Raw genomic sequence first — 15,290 nt, 5'->3', positions numbered from 1 at the left:
CGAGAAGTTTCTAGGGAAATTTGCGTAAATTTGTAAAGTTTCACAAAGGGATAAAGGGAGAGCAATTGCCCTGACATTTTAGAGAATAGGTTGGCTCCTGACTTATAGCCTTGTTAAATAGACACACTCAATAAAATGTTCACTAATTCCCCCCTCAAGACCTGGTTGTTAATAACAAAGGTTTAGTTCCAGTTTCATTACTAGAAGGGACATTCAGGAGCAAGTCGTTTGAGCTTCTTGAGTGTTGTTCTACTCATCTGTAAAATGGGTGTTATTATCTACCCATCCTATATAATAAAAGGCTAATAGGCAAATTGTCTCTAGAGTTCAATCTACTGGGAGTTCTACTGCTCGCTATGACGTTTGCTGACCACCAGGGGGCAGTGCAGAATGAAGGAAGGCCCTGGCCGGCAGCCAGAAGGCCCTGATCTCTGGCCAGGCCAGGCCTGGACCCTACCCGTGCACAAATTTTGTGCATTAAGCCTCTAGTTTTATCATAACAACGGAAAATATCCATTCAAGTGCCCACAGAACTTCCAATCGCTCCTGTGCTTTTATCAGGGCTCCTTGGAACATGAAGAGAGCAAGATTTTGCGTGTCCAGCTAGAGCTGAGCCAGGTAAGATCCGAGCTTGACCGCAAGGTCACGGAGAAGGATGAAGAAATCGAGCAGCTAAAGAGAAACAGCCAGCGGGCCACAGAGGCCATGCAGAGCATGCTGGATGCGGAGATCCAGAGCCGGAACGACGCCCTGAGGCTGAAGAAGAAGATGGAGGGAGATCTCAATGAGATGGAGATCCAGCTGGGCCACTCCAACCGCCAGCTGGCGGAGACCCAGAAGCACCTGCGCACAGTCCAGGGCCAGCTCAAGGTGACCGTGGGGCCTTGGGGGGGCGGGCAGCTGTGCCCTCGGCCTGTGGGCTCCGGCCTCACCCCTGCTGCCCCCTGCAGGACTCCCAGTTGCAGCTGGACGACGCCCTGCGGAGCAACGAGGACCTCAAGGAGCAGCTGGCCATCACGGAGCGCAGAAGCGGCTTGCTGCTGGAGGAGCTGGAGGAGATGAAGGTGGCCCTGGAGCAGACCGAGCGGACCCGCAGGCTGTCCGAGCAGGAGCTGCTGGACGCCAGCGACCGGGTGCAGCTGCTGCACTCCCAGGTGCAGCCGGGCTCCCTCCACGGGGCTTTCTTCCTGTGAACATAGAAGGTCATGCGTGTGTGGGAAGTCAGAGCAAGGAAGGGTGAATGACTGCATGAAGGGGCTGGAGAAGGCTTTATGGTAGAAGCCATGATCTTAGAAAGTTAGGATTGTCATTCAAAATAATTACTTTTGTCATTTTTATGAAAGTTTTTAAAAAATTCCTTTTTACAAATAAATAGAGAATACAAGCAAAGGAGCAGAAGAAAAGTGCTAACCATGTTGTTAACATTTTGAGATCTTTCATGCTAAGCCCTTGTCTATGTCAATAAATATTATATTTTTTGTAAAAATGTGGTCAAACTTTTTGCAACTTATTTTCATTTAGCAATGTGTCATGAATATGTTTCTACAACTTTAGAGAGTTTTCTATAACTGTTTTTAATGACAGAAAGGTAGTCCATTTTAGTTGTGTATTATGGCATTTTTATTTAACTAATTCTCTGATTAGATGTTTTATATCATTCCGCCAAAAACATTTACTATTAGAAAAACTGCTATGATGAACTTCTTTAAAATTTACTATTAGAAAAACTGCTTATGTGAACTAAGTTTTCACATATATCCATTATTATTATTTTCCTAATATTCCTAGAAATAAATAAATTTGTAATATACTGTAAACTGATCTTTAATTAAGTTGTCCCAATTTTTATTGCCCATTGGGAGCTCTTTCCTATAAATTCTCAAAGACCTTAGCTATTACTTTTTAAACTTGACCAATTTTATTGTTGAAAATATTTATTTTTTAAAAATTCTTATTTCTTTGATTACTGAGGCAGACATTTCATCATATTTTTTGCCGCTTGGATTTCTTCTGTTGTGTTTTACCTATTTGTACTTCTTGCCCTTTTTGCTTATTGATTTGTTTTACGTTAAGACAGGGACTATTTTTCAGTAATAATCATTGCAAATGTATTCCAGTTTGTCCTCACTTTTAAAATTCCATTTATGGTATATTTTGATCATTAGAATTATTTTTCATTTTATATAGCTATGTCAACAAATCATTTCCTTCTTCCAACACCTTTTTGAATAATCTGTTCTTCCTCAAATATTTGAAAGTCCACTTTTATCCTTTATTCAATTACTTCATGTGCAATTCTTGGGTCTGTCTTAGGACGTTCTGTTTGGTCAAGACCAAAACAGTGTCTAGCAAACCCCATGTGAAAATGAGGAATGGAACCCGATCATGGTTTACGTCCTTCCCCACTGAGCCCTCTCCCTTCCAATTGTTTGAAGTGCCCAATTATAACCTACACTTCCGGTACCTAATTTTCCTTGTAGAACACAAGCCTGATAAACATCAAGAAGAAGCTGGAAGCTGACATAGCCCAGTGCCAGGCAGAGGTGGAGAACTCTATCCAGGAATCCAGAAACGCAGAGGAGAAGGCCAAGAAAGCCATCACGGACGTGAGCTCCGTTCTTTCTTTTCAGAGATGCCCTTGGGGAGAAGGAAGGGGCTTCTAAGCCTGGCATGACACGCAGGTCCATCTCCTTAAGACCTAAGTCCGTCAGTGGTGGCTTCCTGAAGAGATGGACTAGCAACATGGGGGAGTGCTATACATCAGCACACACAGCACCAACCTTAGCATCTTGCACGTGCTCCGGGGAGGGATGGGATGGGCGGATGGCCCAGGGATGTTTTCTGTGAACTTACCCAGGCGGCCATGATGGCCGAGGAGCTGAAGAAGGAGCAGGACACCAGCGCCCACCTGGAGCGGATGAAGAAGAACCTGGAGCAGACGGTGAAGGACCTGCAGCACCGTCTGGATGAGGCTGAGCAGCTGGCCCTGAAGGGCGGGAAGAAGCAGATCCAGAAGCTGGAGAACCGGGTAGCTGGCCCGAGGGGACTCCCTCCCAAAGTGATTCCCAGTCCCTGGGCAGAACCACAGTGGGTGGTGGGAAAGTGGCCACTGACTAAGCAGACTGCAGACTTAGCTTGAGGACTTCTTGCAAAACTCCCTGTGAGCCAAATGTCCCACCTTTTTCCTTTTCGCCGATCCCTCCACCCCAACTCACGCAAATCCACTGTAGAATGCTTCTCCCTTAACAACTGCAGTGTGATGACATCTGTAAGTGTTCACATTCTGGTTTTATAGAGTTTCAAGACCCACATAAATGGAGGGGGGGGAGATACAGTTTACAATTTAAAAAGTACACGTTTTAGTGGGATTTAAATTTTGGACCAACCTCCACTTCGATAAATAGTGGCCCATCCTGTGTAAAGTCTGGAGTCTCCCTCCGTCTCCCACTCCTGGACCCCACTCCCTCCCCTGACTTCCCCATCTCTGAAGGCATCTGGGGCATCCGGGGAGGGCAATTGGCGCCTCCTGCGCCAGCGCGCCACGTCAGTGCCCCACACGGGGCAGCCCTGCGCTTTGTCATCTGGGAGTAGACTTTGTGGTTGTTGAGTTTCTTTGCTGATCGGTCTCTTTATTGCTTGTTTCCCTTTAGGCCTGCGATGGTATATTTAATTTGTTTTTAAAATGGGCTCCGCTACCAGTTAGTATTTTGAAGAAGGGCTGTGTGGAGGAGGTTGTCAGATGCCTCTTGTCCCCAGGAGAAAGGAAATGGAAGAGTGGGAGGGGAAGAGGAGGAGGAGGCCACCGAGAGAAGGAGACCACTTATCCCAGCAGGAAAGACCCAAATACAGTCATTCTCCCAGCCAGCCTCCCCCGGAGGTGGTCCCAGCACGGGCACACTTGAAATGTGGAAGGGTATTTTGGCTGGAAACTACGCAGCATGAGTAGCAGAAGTCAACACTGGGGAAGTCAGGGCTTCCAAAAAATATCTCTACATGTTTATTTTTAATTATTTCCAGTCCTATTCTATTAACATGAGCTCAGGCCTTGAGGGAGGAACTCGATCCCTTGCCACCCTCTGATTCTGTGATTCCTGGGCTGGCAGGGGTCCCTCAGCCAGCCTCCACCCTCCCCCACCCCCGCAGGATGAGGAACCTTCAACATCCTCCCGTTGCCAGCTGCCCAGTTACCCCGGTTTCATAAACCTTACAGAGGCCTGGAGAGCTCCCCCCAGGAAAGAATGTTTTGTAGAACCTGAAGGCAGACAGCTCCCAGGACCCACTGGGTATGGGTGGGGGTGGGATCTTGTTTGGAGTGGGGGGCCAGAGGTGGCCTTTTCCACTTAGATTACAAAGCTGAGCTGGGAGTCTGCAAGCCCAGAGCTGCCCTGCCTGTGGCAGCGGGATTCCCACTCGCTGGCCGCCACCCCACGCCCCCTTTGGGCTCTCTCTGATCACGGAGTTGGGGCCACCATTGGTGACCTGCGTTCTCGATGGCTGTCCTCTGCCGTCAAGACTTCAGGCAAGGTGGACGCGGCTATGAAATTACCCACACCTGTGTAGCGCCGTGCCGTTTAAAAAATGCTTCCACGCCTTTGGTGGCATTCGATCCCCACACGGGCGGTAGCTTGGGCAGGAATGATCATCTCCACCCCAAATGCACAAAAACTCAGTCCCAGTGCAGGCAGCTGCCCTGCTTGGCTCACTCAGCAGACCCGGACTTGAGCGCACCCCGGACTGCTCCTGGCTCCGGTTCTCGCCAGGACCCCCGCTGCCTCGCTGGGTCAGGAGCCGGGCCACCTGGAGCAGCCAGGCAGTCTTGGCCTGCGGGGCAAGCCGGGCTGAGGCACCGCTCTGGCCAGGCTGCGTGGCGCCAGAGGAAGCGGCTTCCTTGCAAAGCCGGACCCGGTAGCGGAGCTGTGTGCACCGCTGCCCCTGACCACAGAGGTGCCTTGTTCTCATTTGCACAAAGCCCACCGCATGCAGGCGTGGTGGCCTCGCGAGTACACGTGGCTTCTGCGTCCTCAGAGGAGACGCTGAGATCCCCCTGCAGGGACAGGCGCCCAGTCCATGGAGAGCCGGGGCGGTCTGGCCTGCATTCCGCGTTCTCTTTACCAGGTGCGGGAGTTGGAAAACGAGCTGGATGCTGAGCAGAAGAGGGGAGCCGAAGCTCTGAAGGGGACCCACAAGTACGAGCGAAAAGTCAAGGAGATGACTTACCAGGTAGAGGCGCGGAGCCTGGGTGAGTGCTCTGACGGGAGGCGGCAGCGGCCGGGGCCTGGCATGGACGCTCTGTTCGCAGGCCGAGGAGGACCGCAAGAACATCCTGAGGCTCCAGGACCTGGTGGACAAGCTGCAGGCCAAAGTGAAGGCGTACAAGAGGCAGGCCGAGGAGGCCGTAAGTGGGGGAGCTCTCGGGGCCCACGCCGGCCTGAGTGTCCCCCAACCCCGCTGGGAGTGTGTCCTGTTTCCTACAGTCCACAGAGCTCAGGCGGTTTTCACAGGCCATAAAGCAAGGACACCTGTACCCTCCCTCCCCCAGTCCGTGTAACACATCCTGCCCACCTCCTCCTCTGTGCCCTTGTCTCACCCCATGTGACCAGCTCCCCCCATCCCTTCACTGGGCCTCAGCCCAGCTCACATTATCCCACCCACCCCAGAGCGTCTTAGCCCACCTGCTGGCCTCTCTTCACCCTGACTCCCTAACCACCTCAGCCCACCCCACCAGCCGTCCTGCCCCTGTGACCTGACCTTAGACACTTCATCCCACTCCCCTCCCTGGTCCCCATCCTGCGCACCACCACTCCTGCTCTCCCTGAGCCCTCCCTGATGCCCATCACCCCAGTCCTTCCTTGTGATCAGCCCTCGATCAAACAGGGAACACCAACAGGGAAGAAATGAAATGGGCTGAAACCGGCATTTCCCAAAGTATCTCCTGGGGACATTGGGTCTGAGGGGTGTCAACAGCAGGAAGCTGGGGTGGCGTGGGGGCGTGGGAAGGGGGATTTCTTTTATAGAAAAGAAATCAATTGGAAATGCTGGGTTTAAAAACTTTGAACTGGTTTCTTTACTTCAAGAATTTCTCTGATTTTGTAGGTCATATGTAATTGGCTCTGCAAAGTGGAAGAGGCATTCTTGAATGTAGCACTTCCCACCCTTCATGGGCCTGGGCACCTTGTTCTTATATGCAGAGCTTCCCACAGGACCAGTGTTCTGAGGAACAAAACAGGGGGACCCTGCCCTAGCTAAATGCCTGAGCATGTGGCTCCTCTCCTTGTCCGTTCTCTTCCCTGCCCCGGGGGCTGGTTGGTTCTGTCTTGACATCAAAGGGACAGATCTGCGCTGGTTACATAGCAGGGAGACGCGTGCTCATCATCGCATTAGAACAGTGGCAGCGGGACTGGCCAGCCTGGAGGGGGCCCAGAAGGCCACCTTTGTCAGGAACCCTTGGCTAATGCTGAAATAGACCCAGACAATGGCCCGGCCATAGGCAGATGATGCTGGGAGCAGGAACAGGGCAATGGGGACTTGGGCCATTGGTCTCTGACACCTCCAGGTGCCGTGGGAGGACTCTGGACTTGGTTTTCTTTCAAAAAGCTCCAGTGGAAGAGATGGCATAGAAAAGGGATGCAGGGACACAGGGGTGCAGGTTGCATCCTCACCCCTGGATTGCTCAGCTTTCTCTCCTCTGCCATCAGTGAAGCTGGGACCCAAGCTGTCCTGGTTCCCCAGTTCCCCAGCGGCCTGCAGGGGGGACTGGGGGCCTCAGAGCCAGAGTAAGGGGCTGCCTCCGCCTCCTCCCCCTCTGTCTTCCGCTCAGGAGGAGCAGGCCAACACGCAGCTGTCCAGATGCCGGAGGACCCAGCACGAGCTGGAGGAGGCTGAGGAGCGGGCAGACATCGCCGAGTCCCAGGTCAACAAACTGAGGGCCAAGAGCCGAGATGTTGGGGGCCAGGTGAGAGCAGACTTCTTCCCTAGACGTGCTGAGCCCCAGGGAGGGTTCGGAGGGTATCTGTGGGTGCCTCTTCCCTGTGCTAGTCGTTGGCTCACAGATGCCACTGCTTTAGCCAGAACCCGGGTTCTAGGCTCCAGGAGAAAAGCGAGGGACCAGGGGCCACACATCTTATCACTCCCATCCCTCCCCGTGGCCAGAGGCCCTGCTTTCCAGGGGTTGGGCTCCTTCCCCCGGGCTTGAGGGCCTTGCTTCAGTCATGCATCCGTAATATTTGTCTGAGGTTCCAGCCCTTGCAGCTGCCCCACTTGCAGACGGCACTCAGCCTCGCCTTCGGTTTGACTCATATCCTGTGTACGATTTTTTTCTCCCACAGAAGATGGAAGAATGAGGCCCTCCTGATGCCTGTTGCCATGGGCACCTCCAGGCGAGTGGAGGGAAGATATTGTGAGAAATAAATTCTCCTAACTACTCAGACACTCGGCTCCTCTGTGTTTATTACCGCGGCCCATCGCTCTCCCGTGGGCTGCCTTTTAGATCCTCGTCTGATCTCTCCTTCATACAAAGAGAGTGAGGAATGTGAACGTGGAGGCTCCTTGCCCCAAGTAGAAAGGGGAAGTCCAGCCCATTGCCAGATAAATCACTGGCTTCCATAGCATTTCAAAAGAAACACCCTTCAGGTAACTATAGCACGTTTTCTTCCTGGAACTCATGATTCTTTCCAATTCAGTCCCCCATTTCTTTCTAAATTTACAGATAGGGAAACTGGGCCCAGATGGATGTAGTACTCTGACGGTAGTTGTTCAGGGCAGAGTGGAGAGGAGACCCAAAGATTCACAGACTCTACCCAGGGCTCTTTCCTCCAAGCAAGTCTGCCTCCCGTCCCATCCCTCCTGGGACCACGTTACCCTCCTCTCAGACCCACCCACAGCTCCCAGGCAGCGGAGAGGTAGAGGTGCTCTCAAATGCTCCACTCCAGGGAAGACAGGTGCTTCGGAGGACTGGACAGGGGCCTGTCTTGCAAGCTTTGCTTCTTCCTCTGGCTGGGGTCACCCCTCTGGACCTGGATGGATTCTCCTCACAATGCTCAGGGCCACCGGTGAAGGGAGCAGCTGGGCCCCAGGAGCCACTGACTTCCAGACTCAGGCCTGAGGCTGGGACCAGGCACCAATAAAGGAGCGGCTGCTAGTTTTAGAGTTCGCTCCCAGGCCCAGGGATCCCGCGGATTCTGCTTATGTTCATTTGCTTACCCTGAAGGAGCGGGATTAGGAGCCAACACTACATTTGAGTCCCAGTCTGACCCCTTAATGCCTGTAGCTGTGTGGCCTGGGGTTGGTTACACGTGTTCTCTGAACCTGAAGTGCCGCCCAGTGCGGTCAGAGCACGGGCTGTGGGTTCCAGCAAACCTGGATGGAATGCTGATGCTGTCACATACCAACTGTGTGGCCTTGGGCCAGTCAGTCTCTTCCTTGAGCCCCAATGTGCTGATGTGTACGGCAGAGGTAATAGTAATCGCAGCTTCACTGGGACACTGGGTGGGCAGCAGGGAGCAGGGCACCTTTTAGAGGCACCAAAAATGTTTCACAATTGATTGCTTGATGCTTGTATAACTGTGAATTGTGTCTCACTAAAGCCATTAACTGGTAGTAAGTACTGGGTTACTGTGTCCCAGGCAATGAGAGTAGCATCCTCCAATGTCTTAGACCAATCCTTCTAGAGCCTTCTTTCCATTTCATCACCAGCCCACCCCTGCATGACTTGTACACAGCAGGGCTGGGAGCTGAGGGCTGGCAGCAGGGTGGTAACAGGAAATGATTCTGAGGTCAGGTGTCCTCAGATGTCTGACATCACCATTATCACTATCATTAGCATCCTCACTATTGTCATCATCATCATCATCATCATCATCACTGTCACTGCTATCACTATCATCATTTCTATCCTTACCACCGCCACCACTGTCATCACCATGGTCACCATTATCATCGTCATTGCTGAGCATTAGGAATGAAAGAGTCTATTAACAATGATCTCTTTATTCTCCTCAATTCCACAGGCAAGGAAACAGGCCATTCTCAAAGTCCGGGTACCAGTCCCTAGGTCAGCCCTCCTGCCACCCCACCACATCGCCCTCCCCATAAGAGCGATGATACCATATCACATACACAGATCGATTTTGTATGATGCTAAGTGTTCACATGCCCATTTTTTCCGTTCCAGTCTCCCAACAAGCCCATCAGGAGATGAGGCGGTATCAACACCCTCATTTTCTAGAGGCATTGCAGGCCGGGTAGGGTGCCCAGTGATGAGCAGGAAAAGAGAGAGCAGCTCTTCAGACTCACACACAGGCAGAGTCTCTGGAGGGAGGGTTTTCCCGTGTGTGATGATGCTGTAGTGGTAAGAGCCCTGGGTGCCAGCCCCTGGGTCCCAGTTCTGGCCCACTACTCACTATCATTGTGATTTGGGGAAAATTCCCTCATGACTTAAGTGTCAGCTTTCTCACATGTAAAATGGGTATAACAATGGACTTCATAGGGTTGTTTTGAGAGGTAAATAAGAATATTCAAGAAGTGCCCTTAGGCCCTAACTGGTTTGGCTCAGTGGATAGAGCATCAGCCTGCGGACTGAAGGGTCCCAGGTTCGATTCCAGTCAAGGATATGTACCTTGGTTGTGGGCACATCCCCAGTAGGAGGTGTGCAGGAGGCAGCTGATCAATGTTTCTCTCTTATCGATGTTTCTAACTCTCTATCCCTCTCCCTTCCTCTCTGTAAAAAAATCAATAAAATATATTAAAAAAAAGAAAGAAGTGCCCTTAGTCTAGAGCCTGGCCTACAGTTAGCACTGGTAACCTGTTATCATGATGGGGAGGGGGAGACATGGCCTGCGGACACAGGTGGAGTGTAAGACAGGGTCCAGATGGACAACAGTCTGAGGCTTGGGCTGTGTCTCTCAGGAGCTTCCTCTGGTTTGAGGAGCTAATACACCATGCAGTTGGAGGTCATCAACAAAAATTCCTATGGCGTCACTCCTCCCTGGCACCCAGCAAAAGCAGATCTAAATACCATATGCTCAAGTACTCCCCAGTTCACCCGGGGACCCCTAGGAGGAAGCCACCCCCAGGTATCTCTGCACTTACTTGGCCCCAACACCCCAGCCCCTAGTTCCCAGACTGCTGAGTTAGAAGAGAAAGAACATTTCTACATCCCTCATAGTACATAACAGTGTCTTATACTACAGCAGAATCCCAATTATTGAATGGAGAGATGAATGAATGAATGAATGAATGAATGAGAAACTTTCCTACCTAGACACCAAGTATGCCCTGGCAATGATAAAATAAAAATTTTCTGAAAGCTGGAAGAAAGAGGAGGGGATGAACATGGGGTTCCTGTGCTGAGAGTTCTTCCCCAGCACCCCCATGGCAACTGGAAACCAAATTCAGGCCCTGGGTCTTGGGTTGGGTACCCCTGGCCCCTCCAAGATGAAGAGGGAAGTAGAGGGGACTTGCACATGGTGAGACATGCACAGGACGAAAGCTTGGGCTTCTGTCTTGGCACATCCTACTTTCTAGGAGGCCTGGGTAAGTCTGAGAATGTCTCTCAGCCTCAACATGGGCTGCAAGCCCAGCGCTTCCTACCTGCTCTGTGGTGGTGTTGAAAAAAAAAAAAAATGATCCCTACAGGATACTGCGCAGAAAGTTTCCTCCACTATAGAGCACTACCCAATCGGAGAGGGCATTGTGGCTGTCTTACTAACAACAGAGATAATAATAATGTTGTTGTTGTTATTGTTATTATTATTATTACTATTACTATTATTATTATTATCATTATTATTCAGTAGTGAGACCCAGCCACCAAACCTGGTCTTTGAGCCCTGGGCCTTGGAGAGCAGAGCCTACCCTGGCCTACGGGCCCCTTCAAAACAGAGCTTTGCTGCCACCTCCTGGCTGTGGAAAGAGAGGCTTCATTATGCAAGGGACCTGGAGAGGACGCTCCTAAAGCCGTGGAATTAAACAGAGGTCTTCCTGGAAGTCATGGTCGCCTGGCCCAGACCCCTGGTCTGGCAGATGAGAACATTCAGATTAGTGATAAGGTCGGGTAACCCCTCAGGATATAGTTGGAAGGAGACACCCAGGTCTCCCAAGCTCCCAGGCTCCCCAACCGAGTTTCCATAGAAGAGGACTCTGCAGAACCTCAGATGGAGGCTAGGGCTGGCCGGGCAGAGAGCATGGCCTGGGGATGGCCCTGGCAGTGGAGGGTGAAACCGTGCCCAGGGTCTGCTCCTTCTCCTGACCCGGAACTTCTAGCAGGTGGACGAGAAGGCGTGCACCTCCACAGACTTGGCCCCAACACCCCAGCCCCTAGTTCCCAGGCAGGGCAGGTGACCAGGCCTTAATGTTTCTGGGGGGAAGGTGGTCCGTGGCAGTTCCAGAAGGCCCAAGACAAAGGATCAGGGTGTCCGCTCCCCGGCGAGGTACCCAAGCTACCTGTGCCATTGGACCCTGCAGACCACGTCTACCTTTTTCCAGTGGCCCAACACACGCACAACGGGCTTCCTTGCCCTCTGGCTTTTTGGGTGAGTCCAGCCAATGGGAAGCTGGGATAGAAGAAGAGAGAGAGGTCAAGGGTATTTATTTTCCGAGTCCCTCCTGCAGTCAAAGGTCCCATTTCCTGTCAAGTGTCCCACTGCCCCCAGCCCTCTCTCTCCATCTCAGTAACTCTCCCCGCACCGCTGCTTGCACCTTCAGGCGCAGGGAAGGTAACAGAGCCCTGAGCTATTGGACCTGGGGTGCTGCTGTGTCCCTGTGGTTCCCCTCCACATGCCCCCATCTTTGTAAAGTCTCTTCCTCAAACACCCCTCACAGGATGCTAATCTGGGTGTGCCATCTATCTCCTGCTGGAGCCTAACTTCCGCAGGACCCCTGCCCGGCACGTCTATTTCACTCTCCCTGCCTCCTCTGTGGAGCAGGACCAGCTGACCATGCACAGTAGGCGTATTCCCGCCCTGCAGCCCGAGGACATCTCCAGGCCAGAAATCCCAGTCAGGCAGTTAGTGACACCTTCGGTCTCCTTGCGCATTCCAGACTGGCACAGTCCTTCACCAAAATCAAGCTTTTGGGGCTGCTTCCAGGCCCCCTACTTGGTTGAAACAGCTCTTGAGCCCACGAACAAGCCGCAGTTCCCTCTGGGAGCTGGGCGGCACCGTGGTGCCCTGGAACCAGTGCAGCCCAGCCCGTAGGAGCCAAAGCATTTTTAAGGAACTTTGTGAGTCAGTGTGAATGCACAGACATTATTAAGAGCTAAATCATATAAACTTACAATGAGATAAATTATATTGAAAACAAAGGTAATAAAAATCCAAAACTCATAAGTCCCGGATGATTTGCTACGTTTTATCATTATCTGTGCTCTGGAGGATATTTACAACCAGTAAGCCTGCGTGGTGGAAATGCCACCCCGGGCGTGCCACGCTCACCGCGCCCCCTCTGCGCGCTCGCTGACGTCATGGCGGTAGCTTGAAGCAGGCCAGGGTGGAAACATCACATCACAGGAACTGGCAAACACCACGAAACAGGGCTTTTTGTTGGTTTGCTTGTTAAACATTTACCAGCACGTCACCAAGTGGAACCCATGAAATCCAAATAAAAACAAATCTGCAATTCTGCGTGTAGAGATATTGGAGCGCGCAGGGCCAAGCCCACCCCCCTCCCCACCATCCCACCAAATGGCTTATTCCAGGCAGTGCGCTGAGAGGACTGCTAGGGGCTGGGGTTTGCATCCTTGGGAGTGCGGGCAAGTGGGGGGGGGGGGCAAACAAAGGGAAGGAAGGTGCCCGCTAAGTCCCACCCACAGCTGCATCCTGCTCAGAGGAACTCCTTGGCTGTAGCAGAGAGCGAGCTGCCACTCTCTAGGCATGAGAGACGATTTGTGGGTTCACCCAAGTGAAAATCTGAGGGCAGTCCACCTTCAGGCCGCTTGGATCCACAGATCCGAGGTTTGATCTAGGTTTTCCGATGGTTTCTTTTTCTCTCTTTCTTTCCTCTCAGTTCTACTTTCCTTTAAATCAATTCATTCCCAGGAAGCCTGCCCCCACAGAATTATAAAAGGCCAGCTCATATACTGTCTCTTAAAGTCTTATGCTAGCAGCTTAAACTAAAGAGCTTCTCTTTCGCCCTGGCTGGCATGGCTCAGTGGTTAGAGCGTCGGCCTGTGCACCAGAGGATCTCGTGTTCACTTCCTGGTCTAGGGCATGTACCTGGGTGGCAGGTTTGACCCCTGCCCCCAGGTGGGGAGCCTGTGGGAGGCAACCAATGGCTGTGTCTCTCTCACATCGATGTTTCTCTCTCTGCTCCTCCCCACACTCCCTTCCACTCTCTCTGCAAATCAATAGAAAAAATATATTCACTCCTCCAGTGAAGATTAATAAATATATATATATATATATATATATATATATATATATATATATATATTTTTTTTTTTTTTTTTAAAGAGTAAAGAGCTCTCCTTGGAGTTCCAGCAAAAGCTCCAGTTTCTAACTGGCTCTGATTGCCCGGATGGCCAGGCCTCTGGTCAGGGGTGGTGGGAGGGTTTGGACCTTTGATAGGTCAGCTCTGAGTCATGGGGACCAACTCCACCCACACCCGTGGCCTGAGTGTTAGGAGGGCTGTTGCCTCCGCCTCCCAGGAGAAGCAGGGCGGGCGGGGAAGCACCAGCTGCTCCCCGCGAGGGCCCAGGTGCTCTGTGCTGTGGACGTGCTGGGCCCCTCACTGTGGAACTGGGCAGGCCATGCCCTCCCACAGGTCAGAGTGTGGGCAAATCCATCCAGTGTCTGGGGACCTCTGGCACAAAGTGGCTACCAAGGAGTGCCATTGGGCAGTTTCCTTTCTTCCAAACGTATCCTCACTGTCTCTTTCCCACGAGAGAGATAACACAGTGAATAAACGATGCTAAGCATAGGATGTGGGGGGTATTTTTCTCCACTGCCTGCTGAACCAGCGGGCACTCAGACCCTGCAGAAACCCCCTGTCCTCCAGCACTCCCTAGTTCCAATTCTCACACATAACATCATTTCCTCCCCATCCCTGACCCAGATTCCACTCGGGGCCTCGCTGCTGACAGGAGCAGAGACCGCTGCTCAGAGGCGCTGCCTGCAGGCAGGCGTTTCCTGTCCTGACTCAGGAAGGAGAGGTCTGGGTGGGGCCAGACAAAACATCTGGACCAGATCAGGACATGGCTGGGACCTGACCCAGGGCTGGCCCACAGCGGGCTGGTGGCACTGCCGGGCCTCACTCCCTCTGGGGAGCAAGCAGGCAAGCCACCCATCCAACAGCGAAGTGACTGAGGGCCTGTGACGTGCAGGAGCAGCTCCGAGCACGGGGAGCACAGCAGTGACATAAATAACAAGCGAGAGCAGTGCCTTCCTCTCAAAGATACTCCAGCTTCATCTCAAATGTCATCCGCTCCTCCGAGTGGTTCCGGACTCTCACCTGCCTAGCTGGTTCTCTCCATCCCTCTGCGAACACACGCTTCCCCTCCGGGCCTTTGATTATTGTAATCATTCATTTCCCGGTTTCTCTCCGGTGTTAAACTGCCAGCCTCATCCAGGGCCACTCTCTTTATCATCCTGGAATCCTCTAGCACAGATGAGGCAGTCCCTGGAGGCTTCTGGAAAGCACCAATGTTCATTACAGAATTTTGATAATGAAATAATTTCAAATAGCCAAAAATGCTTAGTAATAAAGGATTGCCTGGATGCCTTATGGTAATAACAATTACAGCTAACATTAATTGAGCATGTCTTATGAGCAAAATGCTATTTTTAGAACTTTACATGATCATTGCATTTAATTCTCACAAAACCTCTATGCTGTAAGGTCTTACCGGTACAGTGTCCTCATTTTACAGGTGTGGCTCAGAGAGGTTAAGAATTTGCCTAATGTCACACAGCTGGTAAGCGGCGGGGCCTGATCTTGCAACCGCCATGCTAGTCTAGGATTACTTGAAGGGTTTGTATACCTGGTGGGTTATGCACACTTTAAAAGGCAAAAGCACAAATAACATTCGGCTGCATCCAGATGTGTATTTACTAAAAGACGTTAAGTGAAAGAAGCTTACGTTAATATATATGTACTGATCACAGCCACATGAAAATGTATGGATGTGTCAGCCAAGCCCATGATCTGGGAAATGAAATGGAGTTTCTAATCTCTTTGAGTCTTCATTTCCCGGTGAAGCTCTGTATAATTTTTTAAAGTTATCTACCTCTGAGTGTTATGCCCCAGGGGCTGGACAACTGCTCACTGTTTTGACAGATGAACCCTTACTGCGATGCTAA

General features: G+C 51.6%; 1 protein-coding gene across 1 annotated transcript in view; it reads left to right on the top strand.

Moving 5' to 3' along the window:
- The window catches only part of LOC307115491 (myosin-13), a gene marked incomplete at both ends in the record, with an annotated part of 47,773 nt that extends 38,819 nt beyond the window's left edge, over positions 1 to 8,954 (top strand). The window contains 8 exons of the mRNA XM_079798690.1: positions 562 to 870; positions 951 to 1,154; positions 2,481 to 2,606; positions 2,858 to 3,028; positions 5,116 to 5,220; positions 5,300 to 5,395; positions 6,818 to 6,952; positions 8,787 to 8,954. Coding sequence (XP_079654816.1) covers positions 562 to 870; positions 951 to 1,154; positions 2,481 to 2,606; positions 2,858 to 3,028; positions 5,116 to 5,220; positions 5,300 to 5,395; positions 6,818 to 6,952; positions 8,787 to 8,954 — 1,314 coding nt within the window. The remainder of the gene's footprint in view (positions 1 to 561; positions 871 to 950; positions 1,155 to 2,480; positions 2,607 to 2,857; positions 3,029 to 5,115; positions 5,221 to 5,299; positions 5,396 to 6,817; positions 6,953 to 8,786) is intronic.
- Between the last annotated feature and the right edge of the window lie 6,336 nt (positions 8,955 to 15,290).

This window comes from Cnephaeus nilssonii, assembly GCF_951640355.1.
Source record: "Cnephaeus nilssonii genome assembly, chromosome: 19".
NCBI classification, from domain to species: Eukaryota; Metazoa; Chordata; class Mammalia; order Chiroptera; family Vespertilionidae; genus Cnephaeus; species Cnephaeus nilssonii.
Note: the sequence above shows the minus strand (reverse complement) of the source record. Positions and strands in the feature narration are given on the sequence as shown.